Here is a 21,619-nt window from a genome sequence, read left to right as displayed (position 1 = left end):
CGGAAGGGAGGGGGGGTCCCAAATATACAGGGGGTCATAAATTTTTGGAAATAAAAATAGGGTGGTCAAAAATGTAGGGAGTCACAACGGATGACCACACTGAGATAGGTCTGTGTGTTATTTTATAAAGACTGATTTCAACACAGCCTGTTTATCGACGTGGGGTCAAAAACTTTTGTTGCCAATTTTATTGATGCCGACTTTTTGTATATTTTGGACCCCCCCCCTTTTCTGGAGAAACTTAGCCCCCTTATACTCTTATACGCATTAAAGGGGCATTTCGTGATCCACACACACCCCCCCCCCACTTTTCTCAAAAAAAGTTGAGATTTTTATATCACTGGAAACCTCTGGCTACATAATGTTTATGTACAAAATATTTCTTGCAGATTAATTCGTTTAGCAAAGATATCGTGAAATTTACGAAATTACAACTTATTGTCTATGGAGCAGTGTAATACACATAATCATGCATAACTCGCAAACGCAATATCGGAATCAACTGAAATTTTGGGAATATGCTTTTTTCGTGGATATGTACTGAAAAATGACGGTCATAAAAAGAGGATGCTTGGATCACGAAATACTCCTTTAAGCTGTGCATCCGAACAAGAAGTGTGAACTCGGCCAGGATTGGTTGATTGATTGATTGATTGGTTGATTGATTGATTGATTGATTGATTGACTGCCATATTCGATTTTTGATAAATAAAAATACGTTATTATTATGATGATGGCATCATCAGTGTGAACTTGAAATCATACTGATGTTTATCACAATTAAAGTTTTCAATAAATTAATAGTCATAAAAATATGTGATGTGAGAGGTGCATGCATCCAATTTTTTCACCCCTCTTCCACCTCTCCCCCTCTCCCACCCCTCCCCCCTCTCCCCCTCTCTATTTCTCTCTCCCTTTCTCTCTCTTCAAGTTCCATTTTTTTAGGGATCGTGAGGGGGCACGGTCGCACCACACACCCCCATGGCGACGGCCCTCAATTGAGTAATCTCTTTTATGCAACAAAAAAGTCTGTTTCAGAGCTTGCAAAGATTTGAAAACCAATGCGGAATTCCCACTACCCCTGTTTTTTAATTCTCATCTCCCCAATTCAAAGTGTTTCATTTAATTCATCAACCAAATATGGTACTCAAAAACTATGTAAACAAATATCACACAATTAAAATGTACATTTTCACCCTTCAATTGGGGGTCGTAAACTCAACGTAAGATGTGGGTCATAAGAAGAAATTGACTCTGGTCACTGACATTCATGAATCATGACCCCTCCCCTCCTATCACTATTTAATAACAGCGCATAGTGTCGCCAATGTGAGTTACTCCATGGAATGTGACTGAATACCGTAAAATGGGGTAGGCCTACTTTTCAGAGTTTTTAAACCACTGCTTCCAAACAAAACCAATTGTATTTCGAATTATCTCTTTTTTATGACATTAGGGTTCCCTTCTACACATTGAAGTTGAAAAAGATTTTTTAATAATTTTGTAAGGGTGCCCTAGGGGTTAAAAATAGCCTGACCAAAGTTACCCCGCATTTGGGGCAAGAGTATTACCGTCCATGAAGGAAAAAAAATCAAAAAAATTGATCTTCGCTGTATATGGACAAGTTGTTGTTTTTTGTGACATTTGGGCTCTACAAAATTAATCAAGCACACATCCTTGCTCACAAATATAGATTTTTATTTTAAATAAAAAAAATGTAAAAAAATGCTAATTTTGGTCAAAAATCCTGATTTTTTTCAGAAATTTCGAGGAAATTGGACATGAGCGATTATTATTTCTTTCAAACATATTTCTTAACAAATTGACACCAAATATGACTAAAAACAAAATTGCTGTACGAAAATATGACCATTTAAAAAAATATATTTGACCGACCAAAGTTACCCCCCTGACCGAAGTTACCCCATTTTACGGTACATCAGCCCTTTCATACAGTGGCGGCACTTTTTTCCGGGGGGGTTCAAATGAATCAATCAATCATTCAATCAATCAATCAATCAATCAACATATCAATTAAAATAAATATCAATCCAATATCCAATATCATTATATCAACATAATTAGGGGGCTGGCATTTTCTTCGAAAGAGGGGAGGTCCCAAATATGTCGGTGACTGGAGTAAATTTTTTATGACCACCTCTATCGTGGGCAAAAATCTTTACGACCCCCCACTATCGCGGGTCGAAAAATTTTATAATCCCCCCTTTCCACCTACACAGACTCAAGACAAATTATTCATTGCCGGAACTAAGGCGCAGAGCGCGCTAAAACTCAAGAGTGAAGAAAGTGCGCGGAGCGCGTTAAAATTTTGAGTCACCAGCCCTTAATAATTCTATAACCCCCCTGTTGTGGGTGTTAAAAAATTATAACCCCCTATTTTGGGTCTAAAATTATACGACCCCCCAGAAAATTTGGGCCCCGGACCCCCCCCCCCCTTCTGAAGAAAATGCCAGCCCCCAAACTTCCATGGTTTGGGTCTTTTTGTTTGTTTGTAAACTTAATTTTTCTACCAGCAGCTGATTGGCGGACCACTGCACCTGCGCGAGTAGCCTGTAGTACAGGCGCTATATAAAGCTTGTAGGAATGTAACACACAGGATGACTTGCTGGTGATTGTGCAACTGTTTTTGCACATAAATATTGCTCAGATTTCGCCCTTTCCTGCAATGATCTCACTTGTGGCACACGGTGTAGAGTTTTAGCACTGTGAGGAAATTGGAGAGAAGCAAAAGGTAAGAACTAGGGAAGTAAATTATAGCATTTTGAATAAGAATAAAACTTACAATATTTTGCGTTTTCAGTTCGATAAGCTTATTTTTATTAATTGAAACTCCCCTCCACTCCAGGCCAGGGCTATGCGGTGGAGTTCAAAATTATCATATTCATAATCATAAGTTGGAAAAAAGGAAAAGCCTGACTACAGCATGTGAATGGAAAAAGTCAGGAGTACATGGCAAATCAACTCTTTATGTCATACTCATGCTTTATTCTGTCGGTCGGACATCCGGGCATGAACCGGCTGACAAGTCAATAGCACTGGAGTGAAACAACATTCGCATTCACTGAACTCCGGAGTGTACCACAAGCTATCACACTATTGTGCCAGGTTTGACTCTCTGCAAATAAAAATATGCGATAAGTTGTTTTCACTCCAATGCATGAATGGATGTGACGTGGGTCGTGGCTACATGTACATGGATCGAATCCATGGGTTCCTACAGTCACCCATGGAAAACAGGGTACTGAAAAGCACTACACAATGTCCATATCAGCCATGGTTGGGTTTGTTTACAGATTCCAAACAGATAAAACTTACCTAATATCAGTTTTAGTTGCCCTTAATAACTCCAAATTGACAAGATATTAAATTCTATTTGCTCATTTTCATACCAAAATCAAGGAAAACATGGGTTTGTTATTACAAAATAACAGGAAAATCATACAGTTCATCTCTGGTCAATTGCAGCAGGCCACTTGAGATAATCAATATGACTACTTGAATTGCATGACTCAGTAATTTTCTACTCATTGTAAGACTGACACTAATGACAGTGTTGTAAACTTGATTGCATAACATTAAGATTGCCAACTGATATTCTTTGTATTTGAGTTGTCAAATTTATGGATTAGTTAACTGTCAAATGAAGTAAACAGTTTAATGTCAACAAAACATGCTGCTGCAGAACTCTATGCCTGTGTGTGTGTGTCTGAGGGCCGATGACTGGGCAGATGACACACATTCGATGGGTGTAGGTCGTGCCCCCGACCGAGAGAATAGAAATACTTGAATTCCTCTAGCCTTCCACTCTGTACACTGAGTAAAGCCCATTGGAAATATCCTTGTGAAATACAAAGATTCACATGTGAAAATGTACAGCAAGCTATTACTTCAGAAATATCACATATTCCACTTACCATTGAATCATATCTTAACCAGCTGTGTATTCCTGTTTTAAATTACCATTTTTTCTGCTCATAAACTTTGATTAAAACAACAGGGCAAAATTGCAGTGACTCTATTGCATTTTCAGCCAGCATGGCCATTGATCATTTAGGCACGTACCTCACACAATGTGTACATTTCACTTACTATACACAGCAGAAATAGACAGTGCATGCAAGTCAAATCTGTGTAAGATACTGCTACAGCCATGGTAGTTGACCTGTCATGATAATGCTCAACAATTCTCTCGGTCGGGGCCACGTCACATCCATTCATGCATTGGAGTGAAAAGGCTAGAGCAGTGATGCATTGAAAATGCAGCATTTACCCCCAAAAGTTCACCCAAGTGGAATAAGGCGTTGCACTGTTGGCCGGGAGAATATGATCAGGGAGGTTCAAGCCTTGGGCTTGCCTTAGGCGAGATTAATTCTCTTCTCCCAAAATGTTCCTAAATGTATATATGCTTGGAAATCCTACAGTTGTGTTCAGTTACTTTACAGAATAAAATCGTAGAATTTCTTCTCACCCCCATACACTGCTTTAGCACGTGCAGATATAGGTAGTGTGTATACGACGTCTTGTGGTTCGGAAGTCGCATAAAGGCGATGTTGATCCCTTGTACAGGGAGAGTCAAACATGTGTACGTTAAGAGTCAGAGCTGTTCGAAAAGAGAAAGGGGACCATCCCCAGTTCTGATATTTGCAATCAATCCTAGGTTCCAGGATCGTGCATAGGTAAACTGTGCACGTAAAGCCCATGGGAAAATACTAAAAAATTGAGCACAGCACATAGGAAGAAGAAGATTTGGTCAGCAATAAGACCCGAGAGGAAAGCTTAATTACAAGATCTTTCAGCTGTTTTTGGTATGCATCGATTCCATAAATTGTCAAGATTTTCATGATTGATTTGAAAAAATTCACATATTTTCCATGTCGTTCGGATGATTTTCTATAGTGCACTGAGTTCAAATTTCGCCAAAAGTCACCATCTTGTCATCACTTCAGTGTGCGATACATTTTGGGAATATTTTTCTTGTTATTTTGAAAATGTGCCAAATAGTTTTTGGATTACAGTTTAGAATGTGTACTTTGGGATTTGACCATTCTAGATTTATATTTCAAAGACAAAGTAATAAAAAACATTGATATAAAGTGCAATAGTGTAGGCTCTAAAAACCCTGAAATTTCACATATCTTCTCAGACCTGATATATCGACGTCCCAACATATTGGAGAATATTAGTCTGAGCAACCTCAAACTAACTTGGAAATGTTGAGTCTTCCAAACATACAACATCCACCTGTATTTACTGTACCTATTTTTGTTGCTCAGCAAAATAAGATACCATATCTAGTATTGATATTTCTGAGTTAATTAACCTTTGCTCATCTTGTACAATCTTTCCTAATATACATTTTTTTCTAGATAAACATTATTAAACATGGAAAATACTCCACAGGAAGGTCCAGTTGAAAGCCATATTGAGGGTGAGAATAGCACCAGAGATGATACCAAGAGTAAGACCGCTAAAGAGTTCAAAGTTGAAAGTTTCAATCTGTATGAAGACAAAGCAGCCTCATTACTTCATGGTTTGACATTGTCTTCTTGTCAACCAGACACATCACTGGCTGATCTACAAATGTCCAGTGAACCTGTCTCTCTAGTTGAACAAGGTACCTTTGATCATGTGTTGTATTTGCTTGTATTCTTATTTCAGGGTCATGTGCTTATGTAAAAAAAATGTGTACATGGATTGCCAAGTAATATTGTAAAGAAAATGATGTAGCAGCAGCAACTTGCTAATTCATGTCTAGAACTATTTCAAGTACCAAATGGTTTTGTTGTAAAGCTATTGTTGTTTATGGAGTCATCAGTGGCATCATGGCATTGAAGCAGAGCTATATGCTGCATCTTTAAATCTGTGGCATGTGCAGGTTTACAAAAGTGGGGGTGCAAGGGTCCTGATTTCCCTGACTGCTAAAATAAATTGGTAGGTAATTTTCCACAGATTGGATGCATTTCTCTTGACTGGCTGACAAACATGACGCAGCTGTGCTCTCCTTTGTGCAAGCCCAACCACAGGGCTTTGTTTTTTTACACGCTATACTCTGAGACACATTATACCCTGCTAAACCCACTGACCGCTCAATCCCAATAAAAAGGGGGAGCGGTCACTGAGTTTTTACCAGTTCTCATAGCAGTTTTTAGCAGTTCTCAGGATATAGCATGATGTTTTTGAGTATATAGCGTGTTAAAAAAGCCCTATGGTAGGGCTACTTTGTGCATGCCACTGTTTTAAACATATGCGCATGACCATATGTATTATGTATGCCAGTTCTCGCCCAATTAATTGAGCACTAACTTCACTGAATTGCCGAGAATATTTACTGTTATAGTACTACTAGTAGGCATGTCCACTAAAAATTGAAGTACTTTTAAATTGATTCAAACCTAACTTATTGGATGGGAATTGATGAAAGAAACATTTTGGCGTTTAAATAATCTTAATCGGACGTTTCATTCCAGAGATATGGCCTTTCGAAAGTGTCACGGTTTTATATAGGGCTGCTAGAACATGTTAAAAAGTTAAAGTCCAAAAAGGAATACTAACAGAAAGTGCAACTTTAAGGTACTTTTTCTTAATGTATTTATTAACTATCTTATCTGGAACATTATATTTGCTTATAACAACATGAAAATAAGATCATCCTGAAAATTTAATCGATTTTGTTGACATACAACAAAAACTATAAGACCTCAAAACCCATGGTTTGTTTGTTGAAACATCAAGCATGATCATAGATGGCCGCCATGGAAAATATCTCCATAGAGGAGATGAACAATAAGTGCATTATTTCAAATGAAAAGCGGTAGTCTTAAACATTGTTCAATCTTTTAAGGTCAGCACATTTTATCTTCAAAAATTATTATATTTCATCATGGCATAAGTTTGGTAACATTAATCACTACCAATTTTGAGAAATTTGCTCCAACTCAAAGGTTATCTTTACTACATTGAGCAATACACTGTGTGCATGGAAGCCATGATGGTCCCCGGTTTTTATACTCCCTATGAAATGGACATGGTAGTGAGAAGTGCTCGGGGAAGTGTATGATTTGAGATGGGCCGCGGTAGGCTTAAACATTCTTAAATTTCTTAACATCCTACACATTTTGTCTTCATAAATAGTTAAATTTTATGAGTATGTAAGTTTGCTTGTCTGATTCACTCCAAATTCGGAGATAATTGCGTTTGAACACCTGATGCACGGAATGGTGTCACTTCAACCTGTTGTAGTTCTCATCTCATTAAATTTTTCATTAAAAAAGTTGATCTCTTCATGCAGGAAGGTCCTCTCTATTTACTGACCAAACAGGAAAAAGTTTGGTGAATGTTTTCTGGTGGAATCAGGAATTTCTTGAAACACCCTGATATAGGCCTACATTTGGATCAAAACAAGTATGTACGCCATTTAACATGCCTGGGATTTCTTGTATCGATCAGTTTCTCCATAGACAATACGTGTGTGAGTGCACGCACACAGTAAATGAAAAATCGTTCTAGTGGAAACTGTATTGAGAGTGGGCATCCCTACTACTAGTAATGAGCTAAATAATCGAACTGGAAAGATGTGGATTGCTCAACATGGTGAAAGGGATCTAATTAAATAACAAATGTCAATTATGTAGAGGATAATCCATTCTACTTCTACTGTGATTCTTGGTAGCCCGATATTCACTGGTATCACGCCAAATGGTGCAACATCACATCAGTGCAGAAACTAACATCAAAAATCTTTATACCCACCACAAACAAAGAAGTGAAAGTTAAATAAAATTGAAGTGCAGATAAAAAGACTGGTGCTGACTTGATGAAGGGTGAGACATCTGCCGTAGAAGTTGAGCTCTTCTTGCCTTCTTGTGGCAATGGTCTTGTCTTGGGTGAGTGCTGAATTGAAAATCTTGACTGGGTTTGTTGATGGTAGCTAGTGGAAGTTTGTTCCATGCTGTTTCTGGTTCTTGGGTAAAAGCTGTACTTATATGAATCTGATCTTGGTGTGATGATGGTTTACTGTGCTTCATGCTGGTTCCTTGTCCTAAATGTTGATGACTTGGATGTTGTGTAGTGACTGGGAATTTCTGCCTTGGCTTCCTGATGGTGGATCTAATACATCATGGGGAGCCTTTAGACTTGTCTTGTCTGTTGAAGTGTTGGCAGTTCCAAGCCAGCCATCAGAGCAGTGACAATAGTTTTTCTGCTGAAATTGCTGGAAATGAACCTTGCTGCTTTTCTTTGTGCCGTTTTCAGGGAAGTTGTATCTTTCTGGTGATGTGGGGTCCCAGCAAGAAGAAGCATATTCCAAGGTTTGTCTTATTAATGAGATGCACACCTGTTTTGTACTTCCTTTGTTTAAGTTCCTCTGAAGAAAGTTGAGGGTACTGCTTTGACATGGTATTTCTATTCCAAACCAGAGGTAGGGACTGTATTTGAGTGTATGTACATGTATTTGAGTGTATGTACATGAAGTCAAACCCAAGTGAGTTTTAATGTACCGGGGGTAATGTAATAAATGTCAAAATATGTTTCTTCAACAGTTCCAGATGTATCTCAGGTGTATACCATATCCAATAAGATGATGTGTTCTCTCTGTGACTGCAAATTTGACAATAGGGAACAACAGGTAAAAACAATTATGGAATATAATAGACCATCATCATCAGAATAGCTTGTTTATAAAATAATTGTATTAAAAAAAATAAAAAGCAACAATTACAACAGCAACAAAGAAGAGGTAATTGATGTGACATCTCATGTCTGCTATCTTGTGGAATCTTACCAATTATGAAGTTTAGTAGCAAATTTGTGGTACATTTTGTGTATTTTCGTACACTCATATTAATCAATTTAATGAGATTACATTAAAAAATTCAAACCGTAATGTAAACTAGCAATGTGTTTTGAAGAAGCTATAGAATATACAATATTAAGAGTTGAGGATGTTATTTATACTGTTTGTTTATTTTACAGACAGAGCACTACAAACTAGATTGGCATAGATTCAATTTGAAAGAGAGAATGATTGGAGCAGAGTCTGTTACAATGGAAGCATTTGAAGCGATGTCAGGTACAATGTCATTCATTGTCTTGTAAACTGCTAAACATATTGCACTCAAAATTTGATTTATAGTGTGATGTCATTTTCCTAAGGATGTTATGATTTCACAACATGTAGCAAATCCTATTGGTAATACATCGTACGAATTCTTACAAAGCGAAGCCACTGTATATGCATGCATGTCAGGTGATGCAATGATGCAATCACCCTAATAATTATGTAAACCATAATTGTCTGTATCACTTTATCCCAGCAGATTGTTCCATACTTGTAGCATGGGTGGTCTCTGTTATGATATCTGTGCAATTCATCATGTATGAGGTATTATTTGAATGATATTGCATCATATTATCTCTACACCTGTTCACATTTCAGGAGATATTTCTAGTATATCTGGAAGTGATTCCAACACATCTGATAGTGACAATGAGGATTACCAGTCTCCTTATTCTGACCACTCAAAGATTGATATGCTTAAGAACCAGACCAAATCAACTAATAGTGATGATGATGATAACACTAAGGCTAAACAACGCAACTATCCTAAAGTATTCTTTACCAATTCACAAGGGCAGCTAATCTCAGTTCATCGCTGTATTCTACATGGAAAGAAGGTATTTGCTGGCATAGTTGTCTTTGGTGCTGAATGAGCCATTGTAGATTTGTAAATAGGGAATGTTGTGTTTGCCAGACTGATTCCTCTCTGTAGCATCTTAATTTATCTTATTTCTCAAATTAACAACTCTGGTACCAGGTATGGTAACAAGGTAGAATACTACAACCAAATTTGTTAATTAATATGTCTAGCCTTTAACCAACCTGTATGGGAAGTGATGGTTAATGGCAGTTAATCAAATTTACCTTCTATAGCTATGTTATAATTATTAATCTTCACTTAAATTAGAGACATGTAAAATAAATTTTTTACATGTTTCCTTAATGATTTAGAATGTACCAAGCAGCCAATCTGAACTCATATCCATGGCATCAAAACTCACATCCAACCCTAAATGGGCAATCATTATGACAGGAGGTGGGCATTTTGCAGGAGCTGTCTTTCATGGGTAAGTTGTATTTGCTGAAGGTATTTTTCTCAAGACTGAATTATTTGAATGATAGGTTTCTCATTCTGATTTGCACATGTTATCATATTATAGAACTAAAGTTTGTTCGGTTTATATAAGGCGGGAAAAATAAGACACATAACATCGTGTATTGATATAGAAAGGCATGCACGCTGTTGGGCGCAGTGTTTACGCTAGTTGTGCGGTGATTAATACGTAACCGGCGCACGCTTCTGTGAATTTACGCAAGCGTATGTTGGGACTTTATTGACGCCTTATATAAGACGAACAAACTTTAGCTTGTAAACTTTTCCATTGCATATCCCTATTGAGGAGAAACTGTAAACCAAATCATGTGAATAGCAGAAACTGAAACATACCATTGAGATTCATAACATACTTTCACAGAAATAATGTCCACTCACATCATTTTTATGAATTTCATTTCAATTTTATACAAACACATAAAAAGCTTAGATCAGTCCACCCTTGAGCCTGTTTTGCAGGGGGCCATGTTTCACAAACAATAAATAATTCAAATCATTCAATATTGTGAAAAACAAAAGCAAAAGAATGCAGCATTATAAATGAAGTTAATGACTTTACATCTGTTATATTTTGGACCTCAGAATATCCCTCGGTTCCCAAGCACAATGTATAGATATTTCACAATACCTCAAACCAACTGATGTGCAGTCATTAACCATATATTTAAGCAAATTCAACCTATAATCACTGAATAACAATCTGCTGAAAGAAGTAATACTTCCACAGGATTGTAGAGAAGCGGGTATCAAGGTCAACCTGCTCTCATTAATCAATGTGTGTATTTCTGATCTATTCTACAGGAATGAGATGGCTGTACATAAGACCTTCCATAGGTATACAGTGAGAGCAAAACGAGGCACAGCACAGGGCCAAAGAGATGGTAAACAGGGTGGAAATCAGCCCAAGTGAGTAAAAATGGTATCACCACAGACACATAACATGTAAAGAAACAGAATGACCGACACACATGACAGACAAACTGATAGACAAAACATGACAGGTAAAGACTGACAGCATGACCGACAGGCATAGAAATGCAGATATAGCTGGAAGGACAAATGGATGAATTGCTTTAAAGTGAGAGGGGGAATTGATATTGTAGATTGCTCTGATCAAACTCAAATTTGGACTACAATACAAGTTTGACACACAATGTAACCCTATAACTAATTATACTTATATTGTGGTGCCATTTCTAATTAACATTTCTACAATGTTTTATTTGGTGGGTGATATAGAAGAATGGAGAGAAGGTATATTAAGAACCATTTTGATTCTATTCACAAATCTCTTGGTATAAATAACCTTTGTCCATCAGGTCAGCAGGTGCTTCTATCAGGAGATACAATGAAGCAGCACTCATGCAAGACATCCAAGATCTTCTAGAAAGCTGGAAGGAAACCCTCAATGACTGCCAACTTATCTTCTTAAGAGCACCCTCCTATAATAGGAACATATTTTATGGCGGAAAGAATCCTGCATTTACCAAAGATGATACGAGAATGAGTTTCATACCTTTCCCAACAAGACGGTCAACTTTGAAAGAGATACGACGAATCCATGAGGTGTTGAGCAGTGTGCAGTGTTATGGTAGGTATAGGCTATTCCAGCTGAAATCCTTATACCTCCTAAGGAAGGCATGACCTTAATCTCCCACACAGGGAGTGTAGATTTCAAATAAGAGTCACTGATTAAGGACTCCCTGTGTGGAAGATTAAGGTCATGTCTTCCATATGGTGTGTGGATTTTAACTGGAATAGTCCAATTGATGATATAAGTTGTGCCCATTACCCAGTGCTAAATAATTCAAACAAAAACAATAAGAAAACAAAATTCCTAGATGGGGTTGAAGAGTCTTAAAAGTCAGCATAAGGAACCATTGCATTGGGGAAGTAATTCATTGGTAGAGCACCAGCGCAGTCACCTTCGGAGCCTTATTATTATATAGTACAATATGATAAATATGCATCTCAATTTATAGCTATAAGATAACTCTAATGCAAATCAGATAACTGTCACAAAGGCTTGATAAAATGATAAATAGATACAGATTTTCATTTAAAGCCCTAAATTGATGATTTCATATATAAGATTATTTTGAGTCCATAATTATTTGAGATTAATTTTAAACCACAAATATATCATATAGATTTGGCTGTTGTCCTAAATGCAGCTTACATTATTTTTTTCTGTTTAGGGGACGCTACTGAAGCAGAAGCTCATCTCAACAAAATGTTTCTAAATCAAACGACGGATAAGTCATCATCAAAGACATCTGATGATACAAAGAAAGCATATAAAAACAGAAGGCGGCCTCCACAGGATTATAAAGAGGAAGCAGGTATGTGAGCAGATAACACAAAGGCCTTTTTTATCATCTTATTTCCTGGAGAGATCATTTAGTGTTGAAAACTCTCCCATGATATGATACCCAGGAACCATGGTGGGGTATACAAATAGCCAGGCATTACCCTGATCTGAACTGGCTGTGTCATCCACTGTATCTGTCCCACAATCCAAATGCAGTAATTTAGAGGAAGGATAATTGAAAATGAATTTTCCCCCGCTAGGAATCAAACCAGGGACCTACTGCAACAAAAGCAAAGGCATGGGCCATGCTGCCCCCATGACCTTGAAATTAACTTGCCTAATAACAAAAAAATGTAACCATGATTTTGTCCTAATTGTAGTATGTTTTGAAATTATAGGATTATATTTTCTGAAATTGTATGAATATTTCAAGATACCTGCACATAGTTTCCTCTGCTTGGCAATATCAGAGAAGATGTAATGAAGGGTTACATCTTCTCTGGCAATATGTTGTTGAAATATAATATTAATGAAAACAAATCTCAGAATCAGTCATCCATCTGAGTTGGCCCAAATAATCAACTAGAGCTTGAAAGAGGCTGAATGTATGATTAGAGATTGTACCCAGTGGCATAGCCAGGAATTTTTAGAGGGGGTCAAATCAACTTGCAAGGGGGGAAATTTGACAAAAATGGTTTAAAATGGCTAAAGTACAAAAAGGCTTTGACATCAGATGAGCAAAAGGAGCTGCCCTTGGCAACTGATTGTGCCACATTAACTACTTGTTGCCATATAATTGATTTCATTATTAAATTTCTTTCAGCAAACTTGAAAGAGGAGACAACTGAAAATAAAATTGGTGATTTAATTGAAGATGACGATGATGATGATGACTTTGAAGTTAATTTAGTGTATGAAGAAGAAGAAATATCAATGTCTCATCTCAAAGAATTTGAAGGTACCAAGAAACCAAAAAAGAAGAAAAAGAAACAAAAGCCAAAGTTGAATAACACTGGTAAGTGGTGAAATTAAATTCACAGTTTTAATGTCACTAAACCTGTAGTATATGTAAGATTATACTTTGTGTTAATTTTATATTATGTATATACCTTAGTTCTCCTTCCACAGCACAAGTAAGCACAGCTTACAAATTGTCATTACAACACTAGAACACTGACTCTGCAAACCAAATAGTTTTTAATTATTATTAATAAATTCATGTTAATTATTTCTTTTTGTATCACAGCTACTGCAGGAGAAAATCAACTAATCAATGATTTGTACACAGCCTGTAAAACTGGCAACACTAAAAAACTAGATTCATTATTGCATGAAATTGTAACAAATTCAACTCTAGGATCAGTGACTGTAGAGGTCAGCAGGGAGCCTAACTCAAGCAACTTACCTAGCAATGCTAATCAAACCTCAGTGAATGTGACGAATGATTCAAATGGTGACAAAAGAATTTCAACTAATTCAGGTGATAATAAAAGTGTGCAATCACAACAGATTGAAGGACAGGGATCTAGAACTAAAGATAATGGATCAGAAAGTGAAAACAGCCCAACCTCAGATGTGCCTCAGGTGGATAACAACAAAGCTACAAGTGAAGAACGAACTAATAACAGCAGCAAAGAAGTGGCAGGTCATGATGACAATAGCTCAACATTGCAATCAGTGTCTAGTATTCTAAACAGTGCAGTCGATGTGAAAGGAACTACATTACTTCATGTTGCTGCTGAGGCAGGTCAAAAGTTAGTGTTATGGAAACTGCTGGAATCTGGTGCTGACCCTAGTGTTAGGTAAGGTTTCCCTTGGTATTGCTTATTATACATTAAATTATGCTTCTTGTAAAATCATGCTCTTATAAAAAAAAAAAGGATGGCAATGTGTTAATATGGAAAACAAAACTGTTGACTCTGCCATTGGACATTAAAAGCTACATACATATGTGTCATTAGTGCCACCGGCAGCTGTTTACTAGGGTAGATATTGTCAGTGTAACTCAAATTATTATAAAGCGCTCAATTTTGAAAGATTTTCTCTTTCCCATATATTTTCAAGTTAATGATTTCAAGCACACTATAAATGACAAAACTTCTCACTGATGAATGTATCACAAAACATTGTTGTTTAGATACAAGCAGGGAAAATTTAAATGTCTGTCATATAACATGCTATATTTGCATGTGTATGTTTCTTGTGTATTTATGATGATTAGGGGTTCATTCATATATTTTAATGACAAAACGATTGTTTGTGCCCGAGGGCTTTAGCCCAAGGGTATAAACAACATTTAGTCATGAAAAATATGAGTGAACCCTGTTCATACATACGCAACATTCTGTGTGCTGTTATTTTTGTCCACAACTAAAAATGCCATCATTTTAGACTACCAGTTCCTTATCCTTTTAAAAAGTTTTTCCATCGCTAATTGTGAAAAAATGTTTACTTGTTCAGTCCGTCATGTTTGGACGCGCACAAACTTCACGTTCACCACTCGCGCTTTGCGTAATTAGCTCGTGTGTATACGTGCGTATATATCCTACTAGTGTCCATCGGTTCTAACACGGCTTGTTTACGACCGGAAAGCCGGGCATAAACATTGTTTATGCCCGCCTATCGACCAATCACGCATGCTGTTATATAGCGTGTATGTATGAATTTTATTCATATCATCATTTTGTTAATCCTTTCCACAGGAATAAGAGAGGTCAACCTCCATATGTTGTGTCAGCTAATAAAGAGATCCGTAATGAATTGAGACGTTTTATGGCAGCCTTTCCAGAGAAATACAACTATACAACTGCCCAGGTAAATAGGTAAAAATCAGTGATCGGAGTGCCCATCTCTCTTTCATTGGCGATTGGGCCAGACTCCTCCATGTAATGTTGCTATAGGGGGATCGCTACACCTCCTCCACAGCGAGTCTGTTACCTTCCCAGCATTTAAGAATGCCGGTACCCATTTATACACCTGGCCCTGGGTGGAGAGGAGTAATCGAGATTAAGTGCCTTACTCAAGGGCACAGCACGATGGCGTCGCCGGGGCTTGAACCTACAGCCTGTTCCGCTCGGCCACCATGCTCCCTAAATAGACCATGAATAAAATGCAATGTAAACTGTCATATCATTCTCTATTAGGCCCTATGTCCTGCAGAAGTTAGATAAAGGTTCTTGTTCTTGAGACTAGGTTAATTGTATTTCTATTGGTTTTTTCATTGCTATGTGAAGTGGTATGGCAAGATGGACAGACTCATCCCACATTTTTCTTCATAAATACTGAGATTTTGGTATTAGAAGAAAGCTCATATTTTTCTCATTACCCCAGTAAAATGTTATGCTCGAGATATGTTTCGTTTAGATGGTGTAAACAAAAATTATGGTTAATTGTGGCAACCACAACAGGTACTAGTACTATCCTATGAAGTATTGTTAAACACATATTAGCTTCCCAAATCAAAGTATTTTGTCATCAAAGTATTTTGTCATCAAAGTGTTTGTTTGGTTAATCTGGAAAGAGCTGCAAGAATGTATGTGCTTATTGACTTGTATGTTTACTTAGATCCCCAGCCCACTAACAGCAGATATGGAAGAAGAAAGAGCCAGTAAAGTTGCAGAGAAGAAGAAAGCACAACGAAAAGCAAGAAAGGGAAAACTGAAGGTAAAACATCAAGAAGAAAGCTGAAATTCATAACAAATATGGACTTATGGTTCTTGAGATACAATTTGTTTTGTGCAGAAAACAAAGGAAAAATATTGAACTTAACATATTTATACTCTCAATGTGTAAGCAAATTTTACCTTTGGAGATTTCATGCTGAGTAGATGATTTTGGCTTGAACAGAGTAGTTAATAGTAACTGCAGACCTGAAACTTTTCCTCTTTTTTTATTACTGAAATGTACGCATTATTTGTTATTTTCAGCCCAGTTTGAGCTTTTTTAGCATGATTTTGGGCTATTTTCCTCTTTTTTAAAGCATTTTCCTCTTTTTACACAATTGGTCAGTTTCATGTTTGTAACTTCCACTTTGTAAGTTGCAGTGGGTACATATGGATAACATCTTTCAAGACCATAGTGCTCTTACTCTAATGCATTCAGTGTGGATGCCAGTGCACATTGTATGGGTACAGTTTCCAATAAATACCTAGCACCTGTAAAGATCATCAATGTCCTGCCTCAAAGTCACTGACTGCACTTGGCTGAAGACTGCAGTTACACCTATGAATTGAATTAAAACTGAGATGGTTAAGTCCTGTTACATTCAAACAAATAATGCCTGCAATGTTAATGCAAGGTGGGCTAAGTTAGTATAAATAACACTGCCACTTCAATTCATAATGTTTCATGTACAAAAAGAAGGGCAAAAAAAGAAAACTACTGAAGAGAACGAGAAGTCCTGGTTTGCTGGCCTGAGTGACAGAGAGAAAAGAGCACTAGCAGCAGAAAAGAGATTATCTAAACAGGTTACAGCAACAGAACCAAACAGGTAAGGAAACTCAAGCTGGCGTATAATAGTATATATGAAAGGTAGAACGTGAAACAATACAGCAAATTTGCATAAATATATTGTGTTTGCTCTTATACTGAGGATATATTTAACTCGAATCAGGTCTGCAGCCAGCTTAAGACTTTGTATATGGAAAACAATCAAATAGAATGGAATGGAATAACATCAAATTATATAAAGCAACTGGACAAAATTCAGTTATGGAGGGAAAGGTTCTTAAGGTCAATGAGGCCAGACCATAGTATTTCATCAGCACTTCCGTGACATGACAAATTCACAATTTTCTGATTTTCTATGAGAATATTCTACTCCTCTCACATTATTATGGCATTTTAATGCAATCTTTAAATTCTAAGTGTATCTTCTCTAGAAGACAATATCAACTTTTAAAACTGACTGTTTTTATGTTTGTTTGTTTGTTCACAGACCTCGCTGCTGGTTGTGTGGTGACGATATGACAGGCAAAGTGCCTTTTGAGTACCTTGACTTTAAGTTTTGTTCCATGAAATGCTTGAAGCAACATAAACTGAAACAGAGTACACCTCAATCATGATGTCTGTGTGCAGGAACAATTCTGGCAGCAAAATCTTCCTCAAATTGTGTGCTTCCTTTTCTATTATATTTACTTTTGAAATAAGAAGAGTGAGGTAGCAATGTAAATGCCTGAGGTGTGCTTGCACCATATTATTTTCATGAATTCAAGTAAATAAAGCAGTTTAACTTATCAAGTATCTATGCAATCAAATCAGGGCTAGAATTTTGGCAAGAATCTGTGAATCGATTCTTGCAAAGATTCTCAAAACAAATTTGTGTGAATCAAACTTGATTCTTATAAACTTTTTAAGTGTATATCACAAAGATTGGGAGAGAATCAAATGATTGTCGCAAACAAATATTGCAAGAATCTAAATTGTGGCTCGCACTGTGCAATGAAATTCCTCCCCAAAGGTGGCCTTGTGTACTTGTTGTATGAATAGACTTACTGTATGTAATGGGATGCCTAAGTAATCACTAATTCTGGAATTAATAATCAGGATGAATACAATATTAAAAGATTATATCCATTCAAAAGGGAAATATTTTTATACAATATTCAATTCATAGTGTCTTAGAACCACATAGCCAATCAGAAAAGCCATTAATAAAATATGCAGAGTGTATTCATATTGAATAATTGCACTTGTGTGCAGTTTCGTATACTACGTGTTGTGCATTCGCGTCTTGCAGGATTTATTCATTTTTCTGACATTTTTAGTATTTTATTTGTTATAAGAAATAGCACAAATTTGAGAAATTCTCTGTTGTGTATGAAATAGATTAATTAATGCAGATCCCTTGCTGAATATTGATGCATCCAATTCATTTCCCCTGTGCATGGGGCTCATCCATTGGACACATCAACATCTTTTTTTCAGCTCCAAAGCTTATAATTTGGCCCAATTTTAGTTCACAGACCCCCACTGAAACTTCAGTTCAAGCCTCTATTTTCCCCATCCCCCAAAATCAGTGCTTAATTTCGAAAAGTTTGGCGCGGAGTGCTGCACACTCCTACCAAAATTTCAATTGAGTGCCCCCCTGGGGACATGTACTACTGGCATACAGAATGCCTCATTTACAAAGACATACTTCTGGTGCACGTTGAACAAAGAATATCTCAAAACTACCAGCTTGCGACTTTATGCTCATTTTGTGCGAGCAGATCTCATATATGTGTAGTACACAAAACTATATTGTACACATTGTGTACTATATATAATGTAATAATATATTATAATATATATACCGGTATTTTGCGGGCAAGAATAAACAAATATATGTATGAAACAAATTACAACAATGATAGTGTTTTTGTTTTGTTGACTGGTTTGACATTTTATTTTGCAAGGCCCTTGAAATTTATTCAGGTTAAAATCTGTATTTCAAATGTTTTGTGGAAAATCAGCCACCCCTCACAAATTTTGGTATAGTCAGTGGGCTGTGAAGATGCTGAAATTGTGATCACTCTTCTGAATGGCATCACTGATTGCATTTCATCCTTGCATTACAGGTATATGTGCAAATTGTTTGATAAAGTGGTTTAAATGTGATCCTTACCATTATAATGAATAAGGATAATTCTGAAACATGATTTTGAACTATTGATATCGTAAATTTGGAAACATACTAGTATGTCAGTACTGCAAGCATGAAAATTTTCAGGGTTTTGCTTGAATTCAGGTAGTCGTGTTGTCAAAATTGACGGATTTTTATTTTTTCAGCCTGTTTTGGGCCTTTTAAGGCCAAATTTACGCACTTTGTCAGGCAGTTTTCTAAAAGGCCATTCTCATGCCTGGTACTGAGATATCAATCTCAAGTTTAGAACTTACAATTGCTACATTAACTTAGGTTGGAAGTTGATCACTCATGATATGTCTCAAGACCAGGAGTACAAATAAATTGATAAGCAGGACACAATGGGACATTCTTCAGAAATTATGTTAAGGGGGTACTACACCCCTGGCCAATTTTGTGCCTATTTTTGCATTTTTCACAAAAATTATAGCGCATTGGTGACAAGTAAGATATGTATATTATAGGGGCAAGGACTACAACTACTGCACTGAAAATTCAGCAACTCAAGGCAAGCAGTTATTGATTTATTGATCAAATATTGGGTTTCCCTCATTTTTGACTGTAACCCAACAACTGTTGCCTGTGTTGAAACAAAATTTCCAGTGCAGTAGTTGTAGTCCTTGCCCCTATAATATACATATCTTACTTGTCACCAATGCGCTATAATTTTTGAGAAAAATGCAAAAATAGGCACAAAATTGACCAGGGGTGTAGTACCCCTTAATATTATTAACTCCTGTGAGTCATTTCATGTAGGCAGAGGACTGGTAATGAATAAGAACATGCAGACCATGCAGTCCTTATATACTCTCAAAAGAGCCTAGTATCATTACCTAGACCTATATAGTTCAGATAACCTAAGTTACTTTTTCATAAGATTGGATTTTAACAACCAGTTATATTTAGTACCAATATAAAATTGAGAATTTCCATTATACATGTAGATGATGTAGTAAATGCAAAATTTGGTATAAAGTGTGAAGCATTATGACTAGATGCTAGTATATGTGTGGCTACTACACGCCATCTATTCCAGCTCCAGTGACATATTAATTTCTTTAGACATTTGGATGCATTGAAATAGGTATTAGCATTTTACTTTGATTCTATACTTTGTCTGCTATAATATTTGGCAATTTTAAGGAAGTGAAGATAAATTTATAAGGGGCTGTGCAACAGTGGCGTAGCTGGGATTTTTTCCAGGGGGGGCAAGCCTGTATGGGGCGGGGCCCAAATCCACCAAACAAAAATTTTGCCGCCCTTCATCAAAAAGGTTGACCCAATTTTTTTTCGGTGGTTTGAAAAAGTGAAGAGCAAAAAAAAAAAAAAAAAGGAATACAAGGGATAGCGACTTCATTTTGATATAATAGGCCTGTAGTTCCATAGTTCCATTTTTTAACAAAATTTTCCATTTCTCTCACTCCTTTATTATTTTGCCCTGCGCTAGGGGGGCAGGGGCCCAAATGGGGCGGGGCCCAAATAGGCATTGCCAGGGGGGCAATTTCCCCCCTCCCCCCCCCCCCGGCAGCTACGCCACTGCTGTGCAATAATTATGAGCCCTGGGGGTAAAATTAGGGGCAAGAAATTTTGGTCGGCCAAAAGCGAAAGCGAGAGGGGGTAAGCGATTTTTGGCACACTGTTTAGAAACACTTTTTAAGTGTTTCTGAACTGTGCACACATTTTCCTGTTCGCTGCACTTGCAATATTATATATCTGTTCTGGACCATTGCAAATTGGGATCTAATTGACTTGTGCAAAGGGGGGGTTTGGCAGGCTGAGAGGGGGCCAAGAGATTTATGGTGGGCTGAGAGGGGGGCAAGCGATTTTTGGCGGGCCATTTTTAATTTTACCCCCCCCGCTCATTATTGCAACAGCCCTTACCTAAAAGCAATATTATTTAGAAAATCGATGAACATGAACCAAAATGCAAACCTGTTCTTTTTAATGCATAATTAATGTGTTCAAGAGACAACAACTGAAATTCAGCACAAAAATTCAACTAACCTTTTGTTTATTCCCAGCACGTATGAACTTACATTGGAGTACATTACATTTTAGTTATGAGATTTGTTTAACAGGAAAGTAGGCCAATGAATAATTATGATTATCAAAATATTTTCAGAAGTTATATTAAAATGTACACTTAGGGATCGGATAGCAATATTTTCACAATATTTTTTGTGGGACATGAGAGCACATCAGACACATCAAATTGCATTCTGAATATGAGAAATGTCCAGATGATATCAAATCATTTTGATTTTTTTAAATTCATGGCATAATACAAATTTTTAAAAATTAACACATTATGGGTGCCATGCATTATATACGTAGGCATACCGGTACTCCTGCATTTCTGTCAGAAAGGGGTATTATCATAGAAATATTGTTAGTGTTAATAGCGAAAAAAGGGGCATTGTTGAAGGACGAAAAATGTGCAAAATCGCTATAAGTAGGGGTGTTTTTACCATGAAAACTTCTTGAAATGAGATGCAA

The 21,619-nt window shown here is 36.9% G+C and overlaps 1 protein-coding gene across 2 annotated transcripts; it reads left to right on the top strand.

The window, feature by feature from the left end:
- Window positions 1-2,554: 2,554 nt before the first annotated feature.
- Window positions 2,555-18,847, top strand: LOC140148999 (tRNA endonuclease ANKZF1-like). 2 transcript variants are annotated; one of them, XM_072171133.1, is made up of 15 exons: window positions 2,555-2,752; window positions 5,388-5,635; window positions 8,559-8,644; window positions 8,992-9,088; window positions 9,455-9,693; window positions 10,028-10,143; window positions 10,992-11,096; window positions 11,510-11,781; window positions 12,389-12,532; window positions 13,325-13,516; window positions 13,748-14,303; window positions 15,204-15,315; window positions 16,066-16,183; window positions 16,864-16,990; window positions 17,438-18,847. In XM_072171133.1, exons 2-15 carry the CDS (start codon window positions 5,404-5,406, stop codon window positions 17,562-17,564), a joined length of 2,523 nt encoding a protein of 840 aa, XP_072027234.1. In that variant the 5' UTR covers window positions 2,555-2,752; window positions 5,388-5,403; the 3' UTR covers window positions 17,565-18,847. The 2 variants fall into 2 exon arrangements, with proteins under 2 accessions (XP_072027234.1, XP_072027233.1); XM_072171132.1 differs by lacking the exons at window positions 16,864-16,990; window positions 17,438-18,847 and having other exon boundaries at window positions 2,556-2,752; window positions 8,565-8,644; window positions 16,066-16,226.
- Window positions 18,848-21,619: the final 2,772 nt, after the last annotated feature.

Source organism: Amphiura filiformis, chromosome 3, assembly GCF_039555335.1.
Source record: "Amphiura filiformis chromosome 3, Afil_fr2py, whole genome shotgun sequence".
Taxonomy (NCBI): domain Eukaryota; kingdom Metazoa; phylum Echinodermata; class Ophiuroidea; order Amphilepidida; family Amphiuridae; genus Amphiura; species Amphiura filiformis.
This window is presented reverse-complemented; position numbering and strand designations above follow the sequence as displayed.